Source organism: Oncorhynchus gorbuscha, linkage group LG21, assembly GCF_021184085.1.
Source record: "Oncorhynchus gorbuscha isolate QuinsamMale2020 ecotype Even-year linkage group LG21, OgorEven_v1.0, whole genome shotgun sequence".
Taxonomy (NCBI): domain Eukaryota; kingdom Metazoa; phylum Chordata; class Actinopteri; order Salmoniformes; family Salmonidae; genus Oncorhynchus; species Oncorhynchus gorbuscha.
In genome coordinates this window covers 42,217,537-42,244,686 of record NC_060193.1, presented here as the reverse complement: position 1 = coordinate 42,244,686, position 27,150 = coordinate 42,217,537, and the positions used below count along the sequence as shown (strand labels likewise).

The window sequence follows — 27,150 nt, the reverse complement described above, 5'->3', positions numbered from 1 at the left end:
AGGGGTGGGGGTGTGTGTCTATTTGTCAATAACAGCTGGTGCGCGATGTCTAATATTAAGAAGTCTTGAGGTATTGCTTGTCTGAGGTAGAGTACCTTATGATAAGCTCTAGACTAGAGGTCGATCGATTAATTGGAATGGCTGATTAATTAGGGCCGATTTCAAGTTTTCATAACAATCGGAAATCGGTATTTTTGGACACCGTTTTTATTTTTTACAACTTTATTTAACTAGGCAAGTCAGTTAAGAACACATTCTTATTTTCAATGACAGCCTAGGAACGGTGGGTTAACTGCCTTGTTCGGGGGCAGAACGACAGATTTTTATCTTGTCAGCTCGGGGATTCAATCTTGCAACCTTACGGTTAACTAGTCCAACGCTCTAACCATCTGCCTTACATTGCACTCAATGAGGAGCCTGCATGTTACGCGAATGCGGTAAGAAGGCAAGGTAAATTGCTAGCTAGCATTAAATTTATCTTATAAAAAACAATCAATCAATCATAATCACTAGTTAACTACACATGGTTGATGATATTACTAGTTTATCTAGTGTGTCCTGTGATGCATATAATCGAAGCGGTGCGCATTCGCGAAAAAGGACTGTCGTTGCTCCATATACATCAATGCCTTTCTTAAAATCAATACACAAGTATATATTTTTAAACCTGCATATTTAGTTAATATTGCCTGCTAAAATGAATTTATTTTAACGAGGAAAATTGTGTCACTTCTCTTGCAACAGAGTCAGGGTATATGCAGCAGTTTGGGACGCCTGGCTCGTTGCGAACTGTGTGAAGTCTATTTCTTCCTAACAAAGACAGCCAACTTCGCCAAACGGGGGATGATTTAACAAAAGCGCATTTGCGAAAAAAGCACAATCGTTGCACGACTGTACCTAACCATAAACATCAATGCCATTCTTAAAATCAGTACACAGAAGTATATATTTTTAAACCTGCATATTTAGACTTATGGATGCCACCCGTTAGATAAAACACAGAACGATTCCGTATTTCACTGAAAGAATAAACGTTTTGTTTTCGAAATGATAGTTTCTGGATTCGACCATATTAATGACCAAAGGCTCCTATTTCTGTGTGTTATTATGTTATAATTAAGTCTATGATTTGATATTTGATAGTCTGACTGAGCGATGGTATTCATTAAAACAGCACTTTTGTGCGTTTTGCCAGCAGCTCTTCACAATGCTTCAAGCATTGAGCTGTTTATGACTTCAAGCCTATCAACTCCTGAGATTAGGCTGGTGTAACCGATGTGAAATGGCTAGCTAGTTAGCGGGATGTGCGCTAATAGCATTTCAATCGGTGACATCACTCGCTCTGAGACTTGGAGTAGTTGTTCCCCTTGCTCTGCAAGGGCCGCGGCTTTTTGTGGAGCGATGGGTAACGATGCTTCGAGGGTGGCTGTTGTCGATGTGTTCCTGGTTCGAGCCCAGGTAGGGGCGAGGAGAGGGACGGAATCTATACTGTTACACTGGCAACACTAAAGTGCCTATAAGAACATCCAGTCAAAGGTATTTGAAATACAAATGTTAGAGAGAAATAGTCCTATAATTCCTATAATAACTACAACCTAAAACTTCTTACCTGGGAATAGGAACCACCAGTTTTCATATGTTCTCATGTTATGAGCAAGGAACTTAAACGTTAGCTTTTTACATGGCACATATTGCACTTTTACTTTCTTCTCCAACACTTGTTTTTGCATTATTTAAACCAAATTGAACATGTTTCATTATTTATTTGAGGCTAAATTGATTTTATTGATGTATTATATTAAGTTAAAATAAGTGTTCATTCAGTATTGTTGTAATTATCATTAATACAAATAAATAAATAAAAACCGTCCGATTAATCGGTATCTGCTTTTTTGGGTCCGCCAATAATCGGTATCGGTCGACCTCTACTCTAGACCACACTATTTATATTATTCGTAGCTGTCTATTTACCACTACAAACCGATGCTGGCACTAAGACTGCACTCAATGAGCTGTATAAGACCATAAGTTAACAAGATCATGCTTATCTAGAAGCGATGCGCCCAGTGGCTGGAAACTTTAATGCAGGCAAACTTAAATCAGTTTTACCTCACTTCTACCAGCATGTCAAATGTGCAACAAGAGAGAAAAAAACCTCTAGACCACCTTTACGCCACACACAGAGAAGCATACAAAGCTCTCCCTTGCCCTCCATTTGACAAATCTGACCATTTTATCCTCCCGATTCCTGCTTACAAGCAAAAACTAAGTCAGAAAGTACCATTGACCCGCTCAATACAGACTGGAATATGTTCTGGGATTCATCCAATGGCATTGAGGAGTATACCACCTCAGTCATCGGCTTCATAAGTAAGTGCATCAATGACGTCGTCCCCACTGTGACCGTACGTACATATCCCAACCAGAAGTCATGGCTGCCGCTTTCAAAGAGTGGGACACTAATCCGGACGCTTATAAGAAATCCAGCTACGCCCTCAGACGAACCATCAAACAGGCAAAGTGTCAATACAGGATTAAGATTGAATCCTACACCGGCTCTGATGCTCGTCGGATGTGGCAGGGCTTGAAACCTATTACGGACTACAAAGGGAAACCTAGCCGCGAGCTACCTAGTGACACGAGCCTACCAGACGAGCTAAATGCTTTTTATGCTCGCTTTGAGGCAAGCAACACTGAAGCATGCATGAGAGAACCAGCTCTTCTGGACGACTGTGTTATAATGCTCTTGGTAGCCAATGTGAGCAAGACCTTTAAACAGGCCAACATTCACAAAGTCGCCGGGGCCAGACAGATTACCAGGACGTGTACGCAAAGCATGCGCGGACCAACTGACAAGTGTCTTCACTAACATTTTCAACCTCTCTCTGACCGAGTCTGTAATACCTATGTTTCAAGCAGACCACTATAATCCCTGTGCCCAAAGAAACGAAGGTAACCTGCCTAAATGATTGCCGCCTGTAGCATTCATGTCGGTAGCCATGAAGTGGCCTTGAAATGCTGGTCATGGCTCACATCAACAGCATCATCCCGGATACCCTAGACCCACTCCAATTCGCATACCGCCCCAACAGATTCAGAGATGACACAATCTCAATCACAGTCCACACTGCCCTTTCCCACCTGGAAAAAAGGAACACCTATGTGAGAATGCTGTTCATTGATTACAGCTCAGCGTTCAATACCATAGTGCCCACAAAGCTCATCACTAAGCTAAGGACCCTGGGACTAAACACCTCCCTCTGCAACTGGATCCTGGACTTCCTGATGGGCCGCCCCCAGGTAGTAAGGGTAGGCAACAACACGTCTGCCACGCTGATCCTCAACACTGGGGCCCCTCAGGGGTGTGTATTTAATCCCCTCCTGTACTCCCTGTTCACCCATGACTGCGTGGCCATACACGACTCCAACACCATCATTAAGTTTGCTGATGACACAACAGTGTATGCCTGATTACCGACAATGATGAGACAGCCTATAGGAGACCTGGCGGTGCCAGGACAATAACCTCTCCCTCAATGTCAGCAAGAAAGGAGCTGATCGTGGACTACAGGGAAAAGCGGGTGGAACAGGCCCCCGTTAACATCGACGGGCTGTAGTGAAGCGGGTCGAGAGTTTCAAGTTCCTTGGTGTCCACATCACCAACGAATTATCATGGTCCAAACACACCAAGACAGTTGTGAAGAGGGCACGACAACACCTTTTCCCCCTCAGGACACTGAAAAGATTTGGCAATGGTCCTCAGATCCTCAAAAATGTATACAGCTGCACCACCAAGAGCATCCTGACCGGTTGCATCAACGCCTGTGTTGGCAGCTGCTCGGCATCTGACCGTAAGGCGCTACAGAGGGTAGTGAGTACGGCCCAGTAAGTAAGCATTTCACAGTAAGGTCTATACCTGTTGTATTCAGCGCATGTGACAAATAAAGTTTGATTTAGATGTTAGATCTTGGGTCAGTTTTGTAGTATCTCCACTAATAGTTAAGGTTGGGCCGTATGTTTACCATCCTGTTTCTACGGTACAATTCATAGTTTCACACAGTTTTCCTTGACTGGTCCCAGATTTGTTTGTGCTGTCTCGCTATGTTCTCCGGTCATTGCCACATAAAGGAATTGGCAATAGAGCACAAACATATCTAGGGCTAGGCTACAGTTTTCTCTCCTTTGCCTTGTTGAAATAAGATAGGGAAGAGCACCTGGCCTAAAGGAAAGACAGCTAACAGATATCTCTACCAGAGAAATGGTACAACAAAGATCCACATCTTCAAATAACGTTACGTACTTTGTCCCCTCACTCATATTCATTGACATAGAATATGAGTCAAATACTACTAGTGGTTTTCACCCCCGACAAGCTGATCAGTTGGATTGACCCCCACCCCCACATCAAATGTTCAAAAGTGGATCAGTCCACACAGTAATTTTAAGTGATTCAGAGGTTTGTTTTCACCCCCCCCCTCACACACACACAAAACACCAATCAGTTTAATTGACCCAGTCACACCAACAAGAAAAGGTCAAAGTGGTCCAGTCCACATGCAGTTATTTTAAGTGACCCAGAGGTTCGAAAGGATATGCGTACAGTCTCATCTTTCCCTGCTAATACACTGCACAAGCTTAATCCATGATGTGCTCCTTCAGAAAGGCAAGTAGCCTGGTCAGGACTCTCCATTTTGTCTTCAAGTCATTTGCGATTACAGCCCGGATACGGAGGGGGAGGGGAGTAGCTGTCTGTCCTAGGTGGGGTGGGGGTGTAGGGAGGGGGGCGCATGGTACTATGGTACATCTCATAGTCATAGGTGTAGGGAGGTGGGGGTCCTGGAGAAAGAGAGAGAGACAGACAGACACAGAGAGAGAAAAGTGCATGTTTGTTATCAGTAGTTGATGGATAAATAAAGATTGCCAATACACACATACTACACACATACAACATAGAAGTACAACAGACCCTGCTATGTCATTGTATCTGTTTTGCTGGGGCTGTAGAAACCAGTGGAGATTGCTGAGATGAAGGCTCATAGTAATGGCTGGAATGGAGTCAATCAGAGGAGGCTGTTGGGAGCAGCTATAGGAGGACAGGCTCATATCAAACACATATAAAAACACAAAATGAACATATGGAAACCACGTTCCATTGATTCCATTCAAGCTATTACAATGAGCACGTCCTCCTATAGCTCCTCCCACCAGACTCCACTGGAGTCAATGGAATGGTATCAACCAATGGAAACCACATGTTCGATACCATTCCATTGTCTCCATTCCAGCCATTGTTATGAGCCGTTCTCCGCTCAGCAGCCTCCACTGGTAGAAACGTTCTAGACTTCAGTATGTGTTGATCATTGGTGGAGGAGCAATGTCCTCTATTGGTGGAATCATTGCACTGCAGGGAAATGGGTAAATTGGTGGCCGGGTAATTTTCTGTTCAGCAAGTTAGTGGAGGAGCAGTTGTTACGGCCTGTATTCATAAAGCGTCTCAGAGTAGGAGTGCTGAGCTAGGATCAGTTTGCCCTTTTAGACCATAATGAATAAGATTAGGACATACACACCAATCAGTGTCTGAGGAAGGCCTAAAAAATACCAAAGACTCCAGCCACCCCTGTTCTCTCTTCTTCCGTCCGGCAGGCGGTACCAGAGTATCAGGTCTCGTACCAACAGGCTCCGAGGCAGCTTATGAGACTTCCAAGCAATGGGACTTCAAAACAGATAGACATTAGCTGCCCACCCCCACCTAGGACTATATGCACTGACTGTAGAGTATCAGTCAAAGGTGTGGTGGACACATCTACTCATTCAAGGGTTTTTCTTTATTTTTACTATTTTCTACATTGAAGAAGAATAATAGTTAAGGCATCAAAACTATGAAATAACACATATGGAATCATGTAGTAACCAAAACAGTGTTAAATAAATCAAAAGATATTTTAGATTTTAGATTGTTCAAAGTAGCCACTCTTTGCTTTGATGACAGCTTTGAACTCTCTTGGCATTCAGATCCCCACCCATTCAAATCGGAGACCCGAACCAGCGACCTCTCAAGCTCCCAAACGCCAGGCCTCCAACCTTCCAAGACCCCCCCCCCCACACACACAGTTCCCCTCGAGAGCTTCCCCTCAACCATCCAAGAAACCCCCACAAGTCCCCCTCGAAAAACCTCCCCCACTCCCCACCCGTCACCATCCCCCTCCAACTCAACCAAAACCACAACCGACAGACCCAATGCGCCAACAACCGACAAAAAGAACAAAAGAGGAAAAATACAAAAACAAAGGAAAACAGCAACGCAAAAGAAAGGCATCAAAGACAACAAAAATCACGACCACAAGGCCAACTGTATGCGTTTGTGTGCACGTGTGGCACTATTTACATTTGTGTATGTGTGCCCCCGTGTGTGTGTGTGCAGGCGTGTTCGTTTCAATGCAAGTGTGTGTATGCATGTGTAAGCGCTTGCATGGCATCAGTCTTAATTAAGCAAACAGGCATTTGATGTAGAATGTTCCATTTTTAGTGTTATTTAAACATGCACCTGAATGCACTAATGACTCCCTTCTACGTGCATCAAAATGACTATTTGTCCTGTGCCTTTTGAAAGCCTGACACCGTAAGATCGTATTTTATAACTTAGCTGACGACGGGGCACACACTGATGTTTCCACATCATTTCAATGGAAAGTAAAGTAAATGTAAGATGCACATAAAATCAACAGTGTAATGTTTGGAATCAGTCTTGTGTAAGGTGAACGGTTTTGTCCTCACCTTTGGTCTGATAAATTTCCCCATAATCTCCAAAGTGTTCTCTTTCAATTGCTACCATGCTCATGCATATGCTATGTATAGTTATTCTTTAAAAAAAAATATATAAATTTGTCCCTATCCATATCAGCCAATTTTCACAAGTGTAAGGGGTTAAAGGACCAGTGCAGTCAAAAATGTGATTTTCTTGTGTTTTATATACACTGCTGAAAAAAATAAAGGGAACACTTAAACAACACAATGTAACTCCAAGTCAATCACACTTCTGTGAAATCAAACTGTCCACTTAGGAAGCAACACTGATTGACAATACATTTCACATGCTGTTGTGCAAATGGAATAGATAAAAGGTGGAAATTATAGGCAATTAGCAAGACACCCCCAATAAAGGAGTGGTTCTGCAGGTGGTGACAACAGACCACTTCTCAGTTCCTATGCTTCCTGGCTGATGTTTTGGTCACTTTTGAATGCTGGCGGTGCTTTCACTCTAGTGGTAGCATGAGACGGAGTCTACAACCCACACAAGTGGCTCAGGTAGTGCAGCTCATCCAGGATGGCACAACAATGCGAGCGGTGGCAAGAAGGTTTGCTGTGTCTATCAGCGTAGTGTCCAGAGCATGGAGGCGCTACCAGGAGACAGGCCAGTACATCAGGAGACGTGGAGGAGGCCGTAGGAGGGCAACAACCCAGCAGCAGGACCGCTAGCTCCACCTTTGTGCAAGGAGGAACACTGCCAGAGCCCTGCAAAATGACCTCCAGCAGGCCACAAATGTGCATGTGTCTGCTCAAACGGTCAGAAACAGACTCCATGAGGGTGGTATGAGGGCCCGACGTCCACAGGTGGGGGTTGTGCTTACAGCCCAACACCGTGCAGGACGTTTGGCATTTGCCAGAGAACACCAAGATTGGCAAATTCGCCACTGGCGCCCTGTGCTCTTCACAGATGAAAGCAGGTTCACACTGAGCACTTGTGACAGACGTGACAGAGTCTGGAGACGCCGTGGAGAACGTTCTGCTGCCTGCAACATCCTCCAGCATGACCGGTTTGGCGGTGGGTCAGTCATGGTGTGGTATTTCTTTGGGGGGCCGCACAGCCCTCCATGTGCTCGCCAGAGGTAGCCTGACTGCCATTAGGATCCGAGATGAGATCCTCAGACCCCTTGTGAGACCATATGCCGGTGCGGTTGGCCCTGAGTTCCTCCTAATGCAAGACAATGCTAGACCTCATGTGGCTGGAGTGTGCAGCAGTTCCTGCAAGAGGAAGGCATTGATGCTATGGACTGGCCCCCCCGTTCCCCAGACCTGAATCCAATTGAGCACATCTGGGACATCATGTCTCGCTCCATCCACCAATGCCACGTTGCACCAGAGACTGTCCAGGAGTTGGCGGATGCTTTAGTCCAGGTCTGGGAGGAGATCCCTCAGGAGACCATCCGCCACCTCATCAGGAGCATGCGTTGTAGGGAGGTCATACAGGCGTTGTAGGGAGGTCATAGGCGTTGTAGGGAGGTCATACAGGCACGTGGAGGCCACACACACTACTGAGCCTAATTTGACTTGTTTTAAGGACATTACATCAAAGTTGGATCAGTCTGTAGTGTGGTTTTCCACTTTAATTTTGAGTGTGACTCCAAATCCAGACCTCCATGGGTTGATAAATTTGATTTCCATTGATAATCTTTGTGTGTTTTTGTTGTCAGCACATTCAACTATGTAAAGAAAAAAGTATTTAATAAGAATATTTCATTCATTCAGATCTATGATGTGTTATTTTAGTGTTCCCTTTATTTTTTTGAGCAGTGTATATGGAATAATACTGTGAAAATGCGAAAAGGATGATAATGCCCATTTAGAGTAACATTTCTGGGATCTTTTATTTCAGCTCAAGAAACATGGGACCAACACTTTACATGTTGTGTTTATATTTTTGTTCAGTGTAGTTAAAAGTCTAATACAAAAGAGTTCCAAATCTCTCTGACAATAACATATCTTTTTCAGTTTTCCTCTCCCCACTCAGACCAATTCCAGACAGTCCTAGCAAAATTCTTGCTTAAGAAATTGCTCTTTGGAAGAAGCTCATTTTGTTTCCCTTTTGCCATTTGAATGGAAAACAATCACAGGAAGGAACTTAGTTGTTACCTGGAAATGATTTGATATTGAGATAAAAATGGCTGCATTGGACCTTTAAGCATTTCACTGTACTTGTGCATTTGACTAATAAGACTTTAAACTATATGGACCCTGAAAGATGACCTAGGATCAGTTTATCATTTTAGATCATAATGAATAAGATTATATGGACATAGGGGACCTGATCCTAGATCAGTCTTACCTGGGTAGCCCTGGGACACAGTGTTGATGTAGGAGGGGTTGAACACGTCCACCTGGGCCCCTCGCCCGTTCTTCACACACATGCACACACACAGGAAGAAGGCCGCCAGCGCTCCCATCAGAAACACCACACCAAACACGATGCCTGAGATCGCCGTGCCCCTAGAAAGCGCACACATACACAAACACGTTAGTCACTTTGACTGAATGCTCACCTTTTCATTCTAGTTTGTGGCTGCTGGTAAGTCAGCGTAGCCTAGTGGTTAGAGCATTGGACTAGTAACCGGAAGATTGCGAGTTCAAACCCCCGAGCTGACAAGGTACAAATCTGTCGTTCTGCCCCTGAACAGGCAGTTAACCCACTGTTCCCAGGCGGTCATTGAAAATAAGAATATGTTCTTAACTGACTTGCCTGGTTAAATAAAGGTAAAAAAATAAAATCTCATCCAATGAATCTTCTCACAAATCAATTCTGCATGGAATTTCAATTCACCTCCCTACCTCTTTAAAGAGTATCTTAAATAAATCCCACAGACACTGCCTCCCACAAAAATGCTATTTTGTTAAAAACTACTTTGTTGAGGGAAAACATGCTTTTTAACGTTTATTTAACCTTTATTTAACTAAAAAGGCAAAAGACCTCCTGCGGGGATGGGGGCTGGGATAAAAAAAAAAAAAAAAAAAATACCTCAAGCTCTAAACCCTCAGAGGTAGTAATCATACCTGTGGGGAGAGGGGCATTCTTCTTACAAAACCACATGACCTTCGTTGTGGAGGTGTTCAGAACAGGGTTAAGGTAGAGGAAGCTTGTTAGACACGAAGAAAGCAAAATTCGGGGAGGGGCCAACTGAGTATAAGACTCTGAGCTATGCTGCCTGAGCTATGCTGTTGATGTAAATTGAGAAGAGTGTGGAGCTTAGGAATGAGCCTTGGGGTACTCCCTTGGTGACAGGCAGTGGCTGAGACAGCAGATTTTCTCACTTTATACACTGCACTCTTTCAGAGAGGTAGTTAGCAAACCAAGCCAAAGACCCCTCAGAGACACCTTATTCCTTAGCCGGCCCACAAGAATAGAATGGTCTACTGTATCAAAAGCTTTGGCCAAGTCAATAGAAATAGCAGCACAACATTGCTTAGAATCAAGGGCAATGGTGACATCATTGGGGACCTTTATTGCAGTGACACATCCATAACCTGAGCAGGTATAATATTGCATACCAGAGAGAATACTATAGACATCAAGAAAGCCAGTCAGTTGATTATTGACAAGTATTTCCAACACTGTTGATAAACAGGGCAAAATAGAAATAGGTCTTTAACAGTTAGGATCAGCTTGATCTCCCCCTTTAAATAAAGTATGAACCCGTGGCTGCCTTCCGAGCAATGGGAATCTCCCCAGAAAGTAGAGACAGTTTAAAAAGGTCGGAGATAGGCTTGGCGATAATAGGGGTAGCACCCTTAAAGAAGAAAGAGTCTAAACCATCTGACCCATATATTTTTTTTGAGGTCAAGTTTCAGGAGCTCTTCTAGCACCTCGGACTCAGTGACTGCCTGCAAGGAGAAACTTTGTAGCAGGGCAGGTTGAAAAAGAGGGAGAAGCATCGGGGATAGTCGCATTAGAAGGGGTGGGAGATGAGGAAACGTTGGATGGGCAAGGAGGTATGGCTGAGTCAAGTAGGAATCCTGACTTAATGATTTGGTGATTAAAGAGCTCAGCCTTGTGCTTCTTGTCAGTAACAACCCCACCATCATCTTTAAGGGAATTGGGTAGCTGTGAGGAGGAGGGTTTATTCTCCAGGTCTTTAACAGTTTTCCAGAACTTCTTTGGGTTAGACCCACAGAGCGATAACTGTTACAGAGAGAACTGTATCCTTTTCTGGGTGTTTGGAGTCATACATTGTGGGATTGGTAATAATCTGAGAAAGATTTAGGGAGTCCCATGGCTTTAGGACTTGGTCAGGTGGTTTAAGCATGTCCCAGTTTAGGTCACCTAGCAGGACAAATTCAGACTTGGTGTAAGGGGCCAGGAGAGAGCTTAGGGCAGGTAGGGTACAGGCTGGTGCTGATGGAGGACGATATCACCACAGCAACAGTCAACAAAGAGCTATTTGAAAGTTTAATACTTAAAACCAGCAAAACAAATTGTTTGGGGACAGACTTGGTGGAGACAACCGAGCACTGAAGGTGATCCTTGGTAAAGATTGCCACTCCCCCACCTTTGGAAGATCTGTCTTGCTTTTAAAGGTTATAACCAAAAAGGTTAACATCAGTATTCAAAACACTCTTCCTTAACCATGTCTCAGTAATGACCAACACATCTGGATTGGAGCTGTGAACCCACACTTCCAATTGATCCATTTTAGGTAATGAGCTTCTAGTGTTTACGTGCGGAAAACCCAGGCTTTTACGGGAGCAGAAATCAGTGAAGCAGATATCAGAGCCCAAGTCAGAATTGGGGCTAGCAACACTAGATGGGCCAGGGTGTACATGCATATTTCCAGATATCGTCAACAGTAATACAATCAAGGCACTGCATAGCAAAATAATAAAATATATAACGACTTGGGGCTAGCCATTGTAAATTCAGAGTCGGGGGGGGGTACCAGACCGGGGAAGACCAGACAGGGGGAGTCAGGCTAGGGCAAATGGTGAACAGATCGCCTGTCATGTCTTGTCATATTATGTCTTGTTCCTGTTCTTTCTCTTCACTCTTCACGTATTAGGTTACCTTCTCTTTCTCTCCTCCTCCAGCTGTTCCTCATCTCCTCTAACTACCTCGTTCACCCTTTTCCCACCTGTTCCCTTTTTTCCCTCTGATTAGGTCTCTATTTCTCTCGCTGTTCCTGCTTCTTTCTTTGTCAGATTCTCGTTTGAGTTTCTCATGCCAGAAACAAACTATCGTCTCGTTTGCTTCATCCTTGTCCCGTCCTGTCGGAATCTGCCTGGCGAGTGCATCCTGTACTCAGCTAACTGTCTTATCGTTTGTACTGTGTCCAGTTCATCTGATGCTACGTGAGATCAGGTACCACTGTTCCTCTACGACCCGCGCCTACCCAGAGAGACCTGCAGCCTGTCGCCGCTAACCCAGCTATTCTCCTCTGCTGCTAAGAAGGGGGCTCTTTTGTAATTATCAGAAGGACTTTTTGTTTCATTTGTCGCCCTCTCCGCGGGTTGTCTATTTTTTTCCATTATCTACATCTGAAGAGGATCTATGTCTTCACTGTGTTTACATTAAAGGACTCTGTTTTTGTTAAACCGCTTTTGGGTCCTCACTCAAGTGCATAACATCGCCAGGTGGAGTCCAAGCAGCGGTGCAGTAAGATTGCGATATGTTGTTGTCTCACCTAGCTAGCTTAAGATGAATGACCAAACATGTCTATGGTGCAACCATGGAGATCTGCTCAAACAGCTGATTATATGACTCAGACCTGTGTGTGTGTGTATGTGTGTACATGTGCGTGTGCTTTTGTGTGTGTATGTATGTGGTCAAAAATCCATTTAAAAGGCTGTGGAGAAGCTGTAGAATGAGATGAGATATCTCTCTTGAGACAAGGAACCATTATTCCCTCCCATTACCTTATGACAACCATGGCCTTGAAAGAGCTACATTATATGGCTAGATAAAATGAGTCCACATTCAATGGGCCTATTCAATAGCACTTTTTTGTGAATCCCCCACCTATTCAGCATCGACTTTATGGTGTGAAAACTGTGGCATTAATTCATGTTCCATGCTTACACAACACTTTAATACCATTATCCTCTTCATTGGTGGACTGTAGCAGGTAGCATGTGTTATACTCCATAGGTGGACTGGTGAGGAGGACTGAGAAAGCGAGAGGCCAGCTGTCTTGAGCCAAATGACGAAGGTCAAATCTCTCAGAGGGGCCATACACTGCATGTGGAAAGGGCAGGTGGTGAAGTGGTAGAGAAGTGATTGTGTGTGTGTGTGTAGTTGGTGAGTGTGTGTTTATAGACTGAGTATGTGCGTATGTATAGAAGGTGACATTGTGTGTGAGCATATGTGTGTATACTTACGAGAGGACATCTCCCATAAAGGCGTAGTAGGAGCAGCAGAAAGGGGGAGAGCCTTCACAGCAGTACTCCACACAGCCATCACACTGGGCCTCACTGTGACCTGCTGGAGAGATTCAATACATTATATGGAGACGCATACACACACACGCACGCATACACACACACCTACCTCTACTACGGACACATGCACACACTCACACACACCCTGCATCTAATATGCTGAGAGAAAGGTAGAGTGTGCTCTTTGGAATCAAGGTTTTCCAAAACCCTTTAAAGGCCAAAATCACAATGCTGTTTTCATATTAAAAAATGTTCAAAACATAATGGAGAGTGGCATCGGTAGATACACTTAAAACTTTGTCTTTTGCTTAATTGAACCTTTTCTAAACATGGAAATGTCACTAAGATCAAGGATTTAACTTAAGAGTTTTTTTCTCCACTAGAGTAATTGCACTTAAACTCAAAAAAACAAGGTATTTGATAAGTGGAAACATATAGTCCTTATAGAGGGTTTATTAAGCCTTAAAAGGTGTTCATCCTGTAGAGTGGGAGCTAAACATAAACCAATAAGCACACAACACAACACAACACAACACAACACAACACAACACAACACAACACAACACAACACAACACAACACAACACAACACAACACAACACAACAAAAAGGGTGATAACAATAAGATGAGTTGTGGGACAACAGGGCTATGTGAATGGAGATCATCCAAAAAACTTCTGAAAATATATATATTTTTTTACGTGAAAGCGTATACTTTTAGTCAACTACACTATTCACTAACTTCACCTCTGTGTTCTTTCTCTCTGCACTAGTCTGAACCTGCCGATACCTCTCTCTCACCAAAGATTTTCCTTTTGTATACCCTGTTAGTCGTGGTTGGGTGGGGAGTGTGTGTGTGTGTGTGTGTGTGTGTGTGTGTGTGTGTGTGTGTGTGTGTGTGTGTGTGTGTGTGTGTGTGTGTGTGTGTGTGTGTGTGTGTGTGTGTGTGTGTGTGTGTGTGTGTGTGTGTGTGTGTGTGTGTGTGTGTGTGTGTGTGTGTGTGTGTGTGTGTGAGTGAGTGTAAAAAAAAGGCACTCCTCTTTTCTCACTTGAACTGACTTTTCTGATAAATACTTTGTTGAGGGAAACTGCACCTGACACGTTTGTGATGTGTTGTCTCTCCTTGCTACAGTATCTTAAGATAAATGCACTCATTGTAAGTTGCTCTGGATAAGAGCATCTGCTAAATGACTTAAATGTAATCTAAAAATGTGTAAACCTGTGTGTGTATGTGAGCGCGACAAAGACGATGCACTGAAGGTTACAGGCACTCTGAGGCTCTGGAGAGCTGGGGCTGGATTCACAAAACCTTCTTAAGAAGAAATCTCTTACGGTTTTTTTCGTAAGTAATGTTTTGTGAATCCGGCCTCTGGTGGTGAGAGTCCTTCAGTGGAGACACATGGATATGTGACAACTTGAAATGAAGGGGGTGGCTTTGGGAGAGTGGCCTCAAAATGAGAAAGCAGTTGAAATGAAGGGGGTGGTTTTGGGAGAGTGGCCTCAAAATGAGAAAGCAGTTGAAATAAAGGGGGTGGCTTTGGGAGAGTGGCCTCAAAATGAGAAAGCACTTGAAATGAAGGGGGTGGCTTTGGGAGAGTGGCCTCAAAATGAGAAAGCAGTTGAAATGAAGGGGGTGGCTTTGGGAGAGTGGCCTCAAAATGAGAAAGCACTTGAAATAAAGGGGGTGGCTTTGGGAGAGTGGCCTCAAAATGAGAAAGCAGTTGAAATAAAGGGGGTGGCTTATTTTCAACACATCCCTCCAAACTGATGGCAGATTGTATTTTCCAACCCTGAAAAGGCTGTGTGGGCCTGTAATAGCAGCCTTGACCATGGGGCTCTGGTCAAAAGTCGTGCACTGTGTAGGGAATAGGGCACCATTCGGGCTGCAAACATATTTCTCCCTGTGAAGTGTGGAGTGTAACTACTTTAATGTGCATGTCATCCAACAATGGGAGTCTATATGGGTGGTCCCTTGAGGTCTAGCTCCTTACCTCCACGTCCTGTCGCTTTTTACGCTGGGGACAATGACAGTATAGTTCTGCGACTGGCGTCGAGCAAGGCTTGTACCCCCCCCACACACACACACGCACACAAGCTCGCACACACTCTTTTCTTCTATGTATTTGATGTAAAGTTTTATGCGAATTGCTGGGTTACATTTGCGAGATTAAAACTCAATTGAGCCTTTTTTTCATTGTAGAAGTGGCGACACGTACAGTAAACTACAGTAGTTTTATTTACCCAGGGCCTCTTTTACCATTGAGTAAATTAACGGTAGTATGTCTAAGTTAGTGACCGGCTACTTTAAAGCACGTATTTTTGCGATATATAGCTACCGTTCGTTTACGTTGTGAAACCATCCATGCATTGGGTTGAGGAGTTCACATTCACAATTAGCCTAATAAAAAAAAGTAACCCGTTGTTAAAAGGAACACTTTTGCTAAGAATAAAACATTTGCGCACGTTAAAGACGATAAAGCATCCTAGAGAACCAGGGACAAATGAACGAACTCTTACCGGTAAAAAGACAAAGTAGGAGAGAGTCCCGTAGGAATTTCCACCCCGCTGCCTCTGTTCTTCCCATATCGACTGATAGCATAGGCCTACTTGTTCTAAATGTCGCTCACAGTTATTCCCAAACGACGACGTCCGCGTTTTCCATCGATATGCGCCTAAAAAGACTATGGGACATAGTCGCTCGCCGAAACCTCGCTGATATGCGCAATTAAACGGAGTTCTCTAAAAAGTACAATCGAAGAGAGCCATGAACGCACATGAATGGATCTTTGCTCCAGTCATAAAATTGCTCAAATCAGAATGAAAAGTCTCATTCGTTTCTTCTTCCATGTGTTCGTATCCCTGATAGTGTTTCCTTCACTCTTTCCTCGCTGTTTTCTTCTGTTCCCCTTTTCCCCTGGAGTGGGTCCTAGCGCTTCCCCTCCCCCGCATCAAGCTATTTTCCCAAATGACTCTGTTGACTGGGTGGGGAAAGGGATGGAAGTACCTCAATAACATTCACATCTCTCCGGCATAAAAGACGCCGCCGCCCCCGCCATCACGACCACTTTGAAAATGAAAAAAGATATATATATAGCTCGATGTCGTGTACACGATCATTTTGAGAGGAAATATACTTTAAAAAAAACATTGTTTACCAACGACCCTAGTCAGAAACCAAACAATATCCAATCTGCCCCTCTCAACATGTCCACCCATCCCCTCTCCACAAAACATCCATGAACCTATATTTTAAATGTTCAAGGAGCACGGAGTTTGTTTGATATAATTTAGAACTAAACTTCTTCATCTTGTAAAATGTAGGCTAAATGGGTTTCTCAAGCGTTGAATGACCCCCCCCCTCTCAAACACAATATTTAATCAGTCTATGCCTATTTACCTTGTGTGACAGTCAAACATGGTTATGCCTTCATATATTGCCACTCATTCTGCATAAAATACTAATTGTTGTCAGCGAGAACAGTCCAGTATCTCTTTATTACGAATATATATTCCAATGCTAATAAAGACGGAATAAGCGTGAATCGCAAGTTTGGCTTAGCCATGATGCATGAAAGAGGAGCTTGGATATATAGATAGATTAATTCTAAAAATGTAATGCATGAGTTCTAGTTGAAGTTTCCTCTAGGTGCAGATCTAGGATCAGCTTCCCCATCCCCGATCATAACCTTAACCGTTAATGGGGGAAATGCTAAACTGACCCACGACCGTAGACTAGGGGCAACTTCACCCTACACCTCAGAGTGGCATCGTGTCATTCTTATGACAGCTTTATTGCAGGAAGTGCAATCTTCAACTCCCACGTTACTAGTCTGTTGGATCATATTTCATTTCATAGGGAACCGTGACCTTTTACAGAAATGCCACCCATTCATAATTGCTCACAGATGTCAGGGGTTTTAGGCAGTTAATTAATTGGGTGTTGTTGGTGGGAGTTTTTGCCTTTCGTCTTGCACCCGCAGGCAGAGATGGGAAAACTTAACATAAGTACCAACAATAGTGTAATTGTATTCGATCAAGTCCCAGTTCCCAAGGAAAGAAGCATTTTCCATTGGCAACAACAGACGGCAACACAAATGTGGTAGGCTACCTTAGTGGCAACTCCACAGTGCTTATGGAAAGAGCACAGCATTGAATATATCTAGTCCTATACAGAGACTCTGTGGTGGTAGATTTGAAATGCTCTTTAGATAAATTGCAAGTCTGTCTTTTCAGGGGTTGAAACATTTATCACTGTAACGTGGACAAGTTAGCATTGAGCTTTAACTGTTTGGGCTCCTCTTTTCCTTTCTCTTCATTGGCTCTTTTGTTCTTATAGTCAACATAGGCTAAACTTAGAGGGAATACAGATTCAGGACATGCTTTTTCTCTTCTGCAAACCTGTTGTTTACAGAATCTGCTGCCACATTAGTTGCGTCCCAAATGGCACCCTCTTCCCTTTACAGTGCACTACTATTGACCGGAGCCATGTGGGCCCCGGTCAGTCAAAAGTAGGGCACTACATAGGGAATAGGGTGCCATTTTAAATGAGACCATTTTTTGTTGTTACCCAAGTGACAGTGATGTTGGAGTCTTCTTCTCCCATAATTACAGAGGAATGACTTCCTTTGAGTCTTGGCCCGCAATCACGAAACGTCTCAAAGTAGGAGTGCTGATCTAGGATCTGGTCTCTGCTGTCTATATAATCTTATTCATTATGGACAATTTATTTTGCAAATCCTACATCAGGGGCCATATTCATAAAGCTTCTCAGAATAAGTGTACTGATCTAGGATCAGGTTCCTGTTGTCTATGTTATCTATTAATTCATTATTGACTAAAAGGCTAAACTGATAATACATCAGAGCCTGTATAGGAGTGCTGAGATCATAATGCATAAGATTACATGGACAGGGGGTACTGATTTGAGATCAGCATTCCTATCCTGAGACCCAGCGGAAGTCCGGAGGGGCCATTGAAACACTGCCACCCAGTGGAAAATATGTTTATTACACATTGTCCATAAGGGAGACATGATCAGACATATGAGTATATAAGGGGATTATGTTTATTACACAAATCCCACCATATATTTGCTGACGAAGGCCATGTTTGTGAGTATGTTTGTGTGTGTGTGAGTGTGTGTGTGTGCACACGCATAGAGTGGAATAGATTGAGGTGTATGTATAGAGTCGAATCTATTGAGCTGTGTGTGTGTAGGGATGCGTAAGAATACCAAGACACACCACACTTGTGACAACAGTGTATAGGTCAACGTGATACTTTATTCATAAACCTAGGACCATATATATAATACTGTATAAATACTCTATATACTCTACATCCTTCTGTTATTTCAATACAATAACAAATAAAAAATACAACAATAATATAAAAGCAACAAGATTATATTTAACAAAAATAAATTATGTTTGGATATTCTGTACAAAACGTCATCATCAAAAAAAAAAAAAAAAAACCTTCTCGGAAGGCAGGAGAGACTTACTTATGAAGTAGTAGCAGGAGAGAAGCCACACACACGCGTTCGCTTGCTCTCACACCTCTTTGGTCTGGGGCGGGGCCGAGTGATATGGCTTTGAAATTTATTTTGTTCAGTCCGGGATGCATTTTGAATAATACGTCTATTGGAACGAGTCTATTGGGAGATTCTACTGGAATGTTAGCAGCACATACCAACTTGTTTAGGAATGACCCGAAGTTGATTGAAATGAACTGTATTGAGTTAGTTTGGTTGCGTACAAAGTTGTATGGATTAGGAGGGACAATTCGGATTGTCTTTTGTTCTGCAACCTTTGAAACAGGAAGTGCCTCCAACCGATACAGGGAGTGGAATGTGTGGCAGTGAGACCATTCATTTGTTTCTAATACATATACATACATCCTCAACCCAAGGTAGCCAATTCTGTACAGTGATACATCTGGCATATATAGTCCCCCCAAGATGTCTGTCCAGTCCAGCTAGGACAGACAGCACACACACACACACACACACACACACACACACACACACACACACACACACACACACACACACACACACACACACACACACACACACACACACACACACACACACACACACACACACACACACACACACACACACACACACACACACACACACACACACACAAGCATGTCATTGGCACCTAAAGCAGCATGCTTTTTCGAAAGAGAAGTGTCCACTTAAACTCTTCCTCCATCTCAGCTCCACTGACATGGGTGTAGCGGGAGGGAGAAGGTCCCAGTGTGCCTGCATTGTGCCCCCATGCCAGCCCAGTGGGCAGCTGCACCAAGTCTGTGTGGTGTTCTAGGGGTGGCAGTGGCACGGAGCAGACCCAAACAATACTAAAGTCTACCCTCAAAGTAGCTGGAGGGAGTTGAGAGAGAGGTTGTTGGCTCTGCAGTGTCAGTCAATCAGTCGGCCACATTGGACCCATTGGACCCCCCGAAAACACCCCCGAAAGCACTCTGCTTGGGATGTAAACATTCTCATGATTGGTCAATGTATTATCAGGCGCAAAGTTCATGATGATATGGTTGTTTTAGTCCTTTTCATTCTTTCTTTCTTTCTTTCTTTCTTTCTTTCTTTCTTTCTTTCTTTCTTTCTTTCATGAGCTGTTCTTCATGGACGTAATAATGAGGTGAGTCCCGACAGTCTTAACAGGTGCTCTGGTTGCACAAGTCCAGCAGAGGTCGAGGCCTGTCTTTGGGGTCGCAGCTCTCGTGGGCGAGCGTACGCCCGTTGTGTCCCACGCAGCGTAGCGGGCGCTTGCGGAACCCACGGCCACAGCTCTTGGAGCACGCCGACCACTCCCCCAGGAACCATGAAGGACAGAGTTGTGTGGCACAAGGGCGTGAAGCCAACGGGCGCAGCTCCTCCGGGCACTCCCGCGATGGCCGCCCCTGGGGATCCAGACACAGGACCTCCCTCTGTTGAGTACCGCCCCCACAGCTCTGCGAGCATGGGCCCCACTCCCGCAGGGTCCACTCAGCATCCCCCAGCTCCCGGATGGCATTGATGGACTGGCGGCGTGCCACCGTTCCACCACTAGGTGACGCCAAAGTGGGCCTCGGGGCAAAGTAGCTGTATTTGACACGGGGACGGGGCGAGTCACCTACAGACAATACCTGGATGGTCAGGGCCTCGGGGAGGGGCGAGAAGCTGCGTAGACGCTCCAGGGAGGCGGAGCTACCGCTGTATCGTAGCAACGCCCCCTTGAGGGCGATGTCTGTTTCGAGAGTCATCAGCTTGTAGTCGCCGTTCAAGAGGTAGGTGCCGTCCTGGCGCAACACTGCCAGGTAGCTGTTGTCATGGCGACCACCACCAGGGGCACGTTGCTTCACGTCCAGGTGAGTGGCGCCAGCGGGGATGGTCACGACGTTCTGGTAACCAGGCCTGAGGGGCAGAAAATCACAAGGGTCAAACATAGCCAATGATAAAAAGTTATGCATAAGTGTAAGAGTTAAGTTAATTGTAAGAGTAAGAGACTGTGTTAAAAAGAGATGGCAGGGCTAAGAGGTTTAGAGTGATAGAGATAGATTAATTAGAGAAAAAATAGGATTCTACAGACTGTAGTAAAAGTTAGAAAATGGGTTCAACTAGAAAACAGTCATTTCTAGTCAAAGATGGCTGTTTTGAGGTCATAGGTCATTGTTCTCACCTGGCACGCTCCAGGGCACCCGACACTTTCTTGCAGGTTGAGCCGTTGCCTCCGCACACGCCGCACTTGTCGAAGCGACGGCTGGAGCCGATGATTCGGTCACAGCCCGCCTTCACACACTGACCCTGCACACACACTGAGGTGGAGTCTGGGCTGCAGGGAGTACCGTCAGCCACCTGACAGTTGCAGAGAAACAAATGTTAGCCTAGTTAGCCCAGACAGCATTAGCTTAATCTAGTTAGCCTAGAGACAGTGTTAGCCTAGTTAGCCTCGAAAGTGTTAGGCTAGTTTGCCTAGACAGCATTAGCTTAGCATAGATAGCCTAGAGACAGTGTTAGCCTAGACAGTATTAGCCTAGTTAGCCTAGGCCGTGTTAGCTAGTCTAGCTAGCATAGACAGTGTTTGTCTACATCTTTGCAAAAGTATCTGTGGTGTGACCTCACTTACCTTGGGTTTCAGAATGAAGAAGTAGCCTGTGCCCTTGGCCCGGCACACCAGCTTGCAGCGGTCTTTGGGCGAGACACCGGCATATTTGGGAACCCACTCCACGCCCTCTCCCGAACCGAATGAGACCTGTGACGAAATATCGTTGTGGGCCAGACACTGCTCCTCGCGGAATGACACACCTACAGAGAAAGAGGGATGAAGAGAGAGAGAGAGGTGTGATATTCACTGTTAGATTAGCTTGAGCCTTATGTTAACTTTACAGTAGGCCGTGAAATTCAAATATGGCTATTCTCGAACGTGTCGAAAGTATAACTATGGGTACAATATGCAAGTCAGTGGCCTATGTGTCTAAATAAGGTTGTATAATTTCAAAGTATAAATATATGAATATTTATGGGTAATGAGAGTAATTAGTGTATCAGCTATGTAATAAGCATGAACTAAGTATGTCATAAGTGTGGCTAGTAGAGGCTCTTACCATTGCTACCAGGGCAGATTTCTGTGTTACAGGAGCGATATTGGATCCTCTTGCCCTCACAGTACTTGCCCCCGTTTTTGGGCAGAGGGTTATCACAGTCCCTGAAGGAGTACTGCACCCCTCCGTCGCAGGTACGGGAACAGTCTCCCCATTGTCCCCATACTCCCCAGGCACCGTTCACTGGAGTCTGCAACAGGAGACGACATCATCGTCATTCATAGTCACACACTAGCCCATATAACACTTCAATAGTCCTATAGGTAGTCCTATAGCTAAAAAGCTCATAGTTACACACACTATAGCCCCTATAAGGGGTACTCAACTCTTACCCTATGAAGTCCGGAGCCTGCTGGTTTTCTGTTCTACCTCATAATTAATTGCACACACCTGGTGTCCTTGGTCAAAATCAGTCTCTAATAATAAGGCAATGGAACTGGCTTCAAGGTCCAGATTTGAGTTTGAGTGTCCTATAACATTTCAACACTCCTATAGCTAGCCTGATATCTAAAGCACAAGACATGACATTGGACCTAATCCAATGTAGCTCAAACTAGCCAATCCCAAATCTGCATTATACTTCCTTTCCCCCCAACGGACCAATTCCATCACTCCCCTTGACTTTAAGACTTTGTCATAGGGCCGTGTTATAACAGAGTTAACACCCACCTGGTGACGAGCGGCCTCAGTCTTGCTCAGACAATGTCCCGCCAGGCAGAAGCTGTCATGGCCACACAGCGTCCCATCCGCCCACGGGAAGTTCTTGGTCTGACAGACCAGCAGTCCGTTGGTTGTGGTCACTGTGCACCAGAGTGCCACACATGTGGTACTCAGGTCGGGACAGTGCTGTGACTCCTCCCCGAAAGTCAGGCGACATTGGCGGTCAGCGTCGTACACGGTTCCGGGTAGCGTGGCAGGCAGCGGCTGGGACTTGTGGGGCTTGTCCAATAGGCACTGGCCGTGTCCGTTGTCCATGAAGGAGGTGACCATGAGGGCGGAGCAAGGCGACCAGGGCTGGAGTTGGTCCAGGTTGGACAGGGTGGATGCCATCATGTGCGAGCCCCAATGGTCACCGTTGACGCTGGCACACTGCTTGGAATCATCGTGGGGCATGTTGAACACGTGGCCTAAGCCACAAAAGAGAGGGAGGAATGGAGAGAGGGGAGACAAGGGGTTGGTTTGGGACTGAGAGACGAGATGTGTACTGCGTGTGGCGAGTGACAGAGATGTGAATGTGTGGTGCATATGTGTCAGCTTGGCATCAGGGTATCATCTTACCAAGTTCGTGTGCCACGGTGAATGCCGCCTGCAGCCCGTCGTCCTCGATGATGGAGCAGCTCCTCTCCGGGTCGCACACCGTGCCCACATCCGCCATGCCTAGCGTGTCACAGGAGTGGGCGCCGCACAGGTCCTACAGGGGGTGAGAAGGGACAAAACACATCTGTCAAACTCACTGCTTTCCCACATACACACACAGACACAGAACCCATACCATAAAGCAGAACCCTGTTTCAAATCAAAAGTAGTGAGCTATATAGCGAAATGGGTGCCATTTGGAAAGCAACCAAGTAGTTGTGAAGGTGTTGCTTGTTACCACAGTAAACATCGGTGTAAAAAACATTGTGAAAACAGTGTTAAAACACAAAAGCAACATACCGTTCGGGTGAAGAGCACGGCCGTGTCGTAGTGCTCTGGGTGGCGGTCGCTGGGCGGGTTGTGCTGCCGCTGCCACTGGCAGAAGTTGCGGAGAGTCAGGGCAGCGTTAGACGACACCTGGGGGCCGCTCTCCTCCTCGTAGACCACCAAGAGCTTGACCACGGCTAGGCTGATGGAGTTGTGGATGGTGGGGTGGCGGTAGAGGCGCGATGCCACCGCCATGATGGTGAGCAGGTAGGGCTTGAGTCCGGCACCGTGGAACTCGGCCATGGACTGATCGGCCACGATCATGATCTCCACGAAGCGGGGCGTGGACACAAAGCGCTTGGACCGCTGGTGGTGGGCTGAATGGAAAGAGAGAAGAATCGAGAGAGGTGAGACAAACTGGCCTAGAGTCAGACATTTAAGACAGTTCTCTTGTGAGAGCCTGGTTTCTCTGGTTTAAATTGATGAACTGTTAGTCTATACAGTCTGATGAGCGATGAGAGACTTGAAGATGAAATGTCAAATTGCTTATGGCAAATATCTGAGTGGTCACAAGTGATTTTATTTGAGTTGTAACAAGTGATACCACAGGCCATCATGGATTGTAAGCTACAAAGTTGTATTTTCTAGGACAGATGAAGAGCGCCTGAGCACTGAGAAGATCGACCTCTCCAGGTGCGTCAGGAGCAGCTCCAGCGGCTCTCATTGGGTGACTCAGCAGCCCCTTACTGAAAAACCACATGCATTTCACATGTGATTATTACATGTTTTAGTGTTCCAAAAACACGTGTTTACATGAGTTCCTCTGTGCAATTTCACGTGAAATCGTTTTCTCTGTATGGTCGTCTCTTCGTAAGGACTACATTCCCAAATGTACCTTCACTGGGCGGAAATTATATGTGAGAGGGGAGAAAAAAAAATCTGGGAAAATGTCTGACAGTGCTGACCTGCAACGTGCAGTACCAGGAAGCGGCGAGACTAGTTTCCACCAGACCCCGTGCCCGGCCCGTACCTCCCTCCCTCGGTCACTCCCCGCTCACTTCCTCCGAGCCTTTACCCTCCCCCTTCTCCCCTTGCCTGCGTATACTGTCAAAGCTGAGCCCATTCCCCGTTAACCCTAGCTGTGCACCGATCAAAGTATCGACTTATCCACCCTTACCTCAACATTTAAATATACAGCCTTCGCTGTGTGTAATTATTAGAGGCTAAGATGTTTGCGTAAAAGTGGTATTTTACGCATCACTCCAAGACAGAAGATGAGGTAGTTTGGATAGACAAATTCTCAAGGCTAAACTAATGCCCGTTCCAGAAATTGAAGCCCCAGGACACGGCTGGTACAGGAATTTGTCCTTTTCGTTTGCCATACATGATGTAGACACACAACACAACTAAGTGACTATCTGCCACAGCCAGGCTTATGTTTTTTTCTCACTAAAAGATGTAGGCCTATGAATATGATTTAAAGTCAACATATTCCTAAATGGACCCAAGTCAAAGGTTTTATAAGTGTGAATGCATACCTGGGTGGTCTGAGTTAGTGGTTCCATGGTCTACTTTTGTCTCCTGATTCTCTGGCAACCTGTCCTCGTCCTCGTTGACCCCACACTTTGAGCTGCTCTCCTCTGCAAAAGATGCCTGACCTCTCCGGCGAATGAGGTGGAGGTCCCCATCAATAGGCTGTGCATCAGTCGAATTATTGGGATAGATGAAGTACTCTTCACCTTGGAGGTAGAAGCCGCCCCGTAGTCCGTGGCACAGGTTGAGCGCAGCTGCGGAGTCCTCCTCCCCGTTCACCGTGCCCGAGAAGAAGCACTGAGTCTCGGCTGTGCTGCTGTCAGAGTCCCGCTGCGCCTGCAACTCCGGGCTCCCCACCACATGGAACACAAACCCAGGTGCCAGGAAGGTCTGGTCCGGCTCTAGCTCCAAGACCACCCGTTTGCCAAATACGTCCAACCGGTAGACCCGCATCTCCGACTCCTTCTCTCGCTCCTCTACCGAAAGGGTCCGGCCCTGCTCGGCTTCCCTCTCCGGCCGAACCGGGTCGAGTCTAACCGGTACAACTGTACTTTCCTCCCATGTGCCGTGCGCCGCGCTCACGCACAGAGCGGTAATCAAACAGAACGAGAAGCAAACGAACCACATCATATTCCGTGTCAAAACCCTTCAAACTGAAAGATAAAATGATATTGAAGTGTCTGGCGGAAGCAAGTAAAATCCGTAAAAGACTCCACTAATTACTAAAAAAATATCAGTCCAAGAACTAAAACACCTCCAGAAATTGTGTAAGTGTAACTAAAACGGAAACAAATCCAGTGCAAAACCCATTCAAAGTTGTCTACAGCTCAGACTTCATGTCTTGTTGCTTCAAGCTCTAGTCTTATATTCTCTTGGTCGAAAAAAGCTCAGCAGTGGATAAATTCCAACTCTTCGGGACGTTGGTGCTTCTTTCAGCCCTCTCTTGAATACTCAACAGCTGTTTGAGTTTCTATGTGACTTCGGGCGCAGGTTTTTTTCTACTGTGCCGTCTAGTTTCTGCTCTGATTTTGCCTTAAAGAAGGACAGACCTCGGCTCCCTATATATCCCCCTACTCAGGACCACCCCTTCCTGAAGCCCCTTTGATCTTTTAGAGACGAAATCTCGTGCGCAACAAAACGCAGACATAGAGACGTGCCATAATAATCAATCAATGTGGAGTGGGACGCGTTTGGCCCAGAACATTTTTTCCCCCTGCTCTGCTTGTAGGCGGGACTTACAGCCCTCACTCCTCTCCCTATACCCCCGTCCTCCCCCTAAACGTTCTCATCATTTACACTAAAAACTCTCATACTTTTCGCCCCTGCTACATTTACGCTGTGCTCATATATCCTATAGGCTATACCCACACGTTGAACGTAAATTACACTTCATGAAGGTGGCAGTGGTTTATCTGTGGCAGTGTTGTGGTGTCTGAAACTGGAGATGTGGGGATAGCAGGTCAGACATGGCAACCGTCGCACCGGGGCTCGATACGGGGAGCGAGGAGTCGTTTGCATAGCCTCAGTGCCAAGCGAGCTTGTGCGCGGTGGCGGCCTGGCGGGTTTCCGTAGCTCTTCGGGGAGAGGGAGCTCAGAGGGGCCGGTGGGTTCTTAAGGTGGAATAGTCCCTTGGACGTATCTCCTTCGCCACTCAATCCTCCGAGGCCAGGGCCCCTCTCCTTGGACGGACACCCCCTCCCCTCCCCGCGCTCGTCTTCCCAGCTCCTCTTCTCAAACATATGGTGCAAACCGCATCACTACTCTGGAACCTTTCCAAACGAATTATCCCCGGATTACTCGCCCCCTCCCAGTGACCGAGTAAATATTCGCTAAGTATTAGAGATCACGTTTGAATAATGATACGTGACACACCAATCAAAGACTAAACCCAACCGTGTCTATGTACGGCAAGTCTATTTACATGTGCATGTTAGTCTATTCACCCAGATGACAGGGCAGACAAGTGGTACATACCGTACGGGAACGAAAACGAGACGTCACAGGTACAGCGCAGGAACACCAATAAGCCAAGAGATAAAGATCAAGAGATAAGACGTATGAAGTGCCATTACACGGTGGTCTCAGCCTCTCAGTGAACTGCGAGTCTGTTATGAGTATGGGCCTGGCAACTGAAGTATACGAGGGAGACATTTCTAACCAATTCATCAGTTAAATGCGTTTTATTAACGCG

General features: G+C 45.5%; 2 protein-coding genes across 3 annotated transcripts; both read right to left on the bottom strand.

Annotated features, from left to right (window-relative positions):
* Positions 1–3,859: 3,859 nt before the first annotated feature.
* On the bottom strand, positions 3,860–16,208 carry cyyr1 (cysteine/tyrosine-rich 1). Of its 2 annotated transcripts, none has more exons than XM_046319926.1 (4): positions 15,717–16,208; positions 13,141–13,243; positions 9,104–9,264; positions 3,860–4,836 (listed from the first exon to the last, which is right to left on the bottom strand). In XM_046319926.1, the coding sequence occupies exons 1-4, from the start codon at positions 15,796–15,798 to the stop codon at positions 4,703–4,705; spliced, it is 480 nt and encodes a 159-aa protein (XP_046175882.1). In that variant the 5' UTR covers positions 15,799–16,208; the 3' UTR covers positions 3,860–4,702. The 2 variants fall into 2 exon arrangements, with proteins under 2 accessions (XP_046175882.1, XP_046175883.1); XM_046319927.1 differs by having other exon boundaries at positions 13,141–13,240.
* Positions 16,209–18,461: 2,253 nt separating this feature from the next.
* On the bottom strand, positions 18,462–26,131 carry adamts1 (ADAM metallopeptidase with thrombospondin type 1 motif, 1). Its single transcript, XM_046319925.1, has 8 exons — positions 24,965–26,131; positions 23,460–23,803; positions 23,082–23,214; positions 22,473–22,930; positions 21,807–21,993; positions 21,329–21,507; positions 20,882–21,057; positions 18,462–20,616 (listed from the first exon to the last, which is right to left on the bottom strand). The coding sequence occupies exons 1-8, from the start codon at positions 25,587–25,589 to the stop codon at positions 19,878–19,880; spliced, it is 2,841 nt and encodes a 946-aa protein (XP_046175881.1). The 5' UTR covers positions 25,590–26,131; the 3' UTR covers positions 18,462–19,877.
* Positions 26,132–27,150: the final 1,019 nt, after the last annotated feature.

Bases quoted from the DNA above. Each gene is read 5' to 3' on its own strand.
- cyyr1 (XM_046319926.1), bottom strand. From the start codon at position 15,798: ATGCTATCAGTCGATATGGGAAGAACAGAGGCAGCGGGGTGGAAATTC. The intron at 13,244-15,716 runs GTAAGAGTTCGT...GAATCTCTCCAG, and splicing joins CCTACTTTGTCTTTTTACCG to CAGGTCACAGTGAGGCCCAG. The intron at 4,837-9,103 runs GTAAGACTGATC...CTCTTTCTCCAG, and splicing joins TGTGTCCCAGGGCTACCCAG to GACCCCCACCTCCCTACACC.
- adamts1 (XM_046319925.1), bottom strand. From the start codon at position 25,589: ATGATGTGGTTCGTTTGCTTCTCGTTCTGTTTGATTACCGCTCTGTGC. The intron at 23,804-24,964 runs GTATGCATTCAC...CTTTCCATTCAG, and splicing joins CACTAACTCAGACCACCCAG to CCCACCACCAGCGGTCCAAG. The intron at 21,508-21,806 runs GTAAGAGCCTCT...CTTTCTCTGTAG, and splicing joins AATCTGCCCTGGTAGCAATG to GTGTGTCATTCCGCGAGGAG.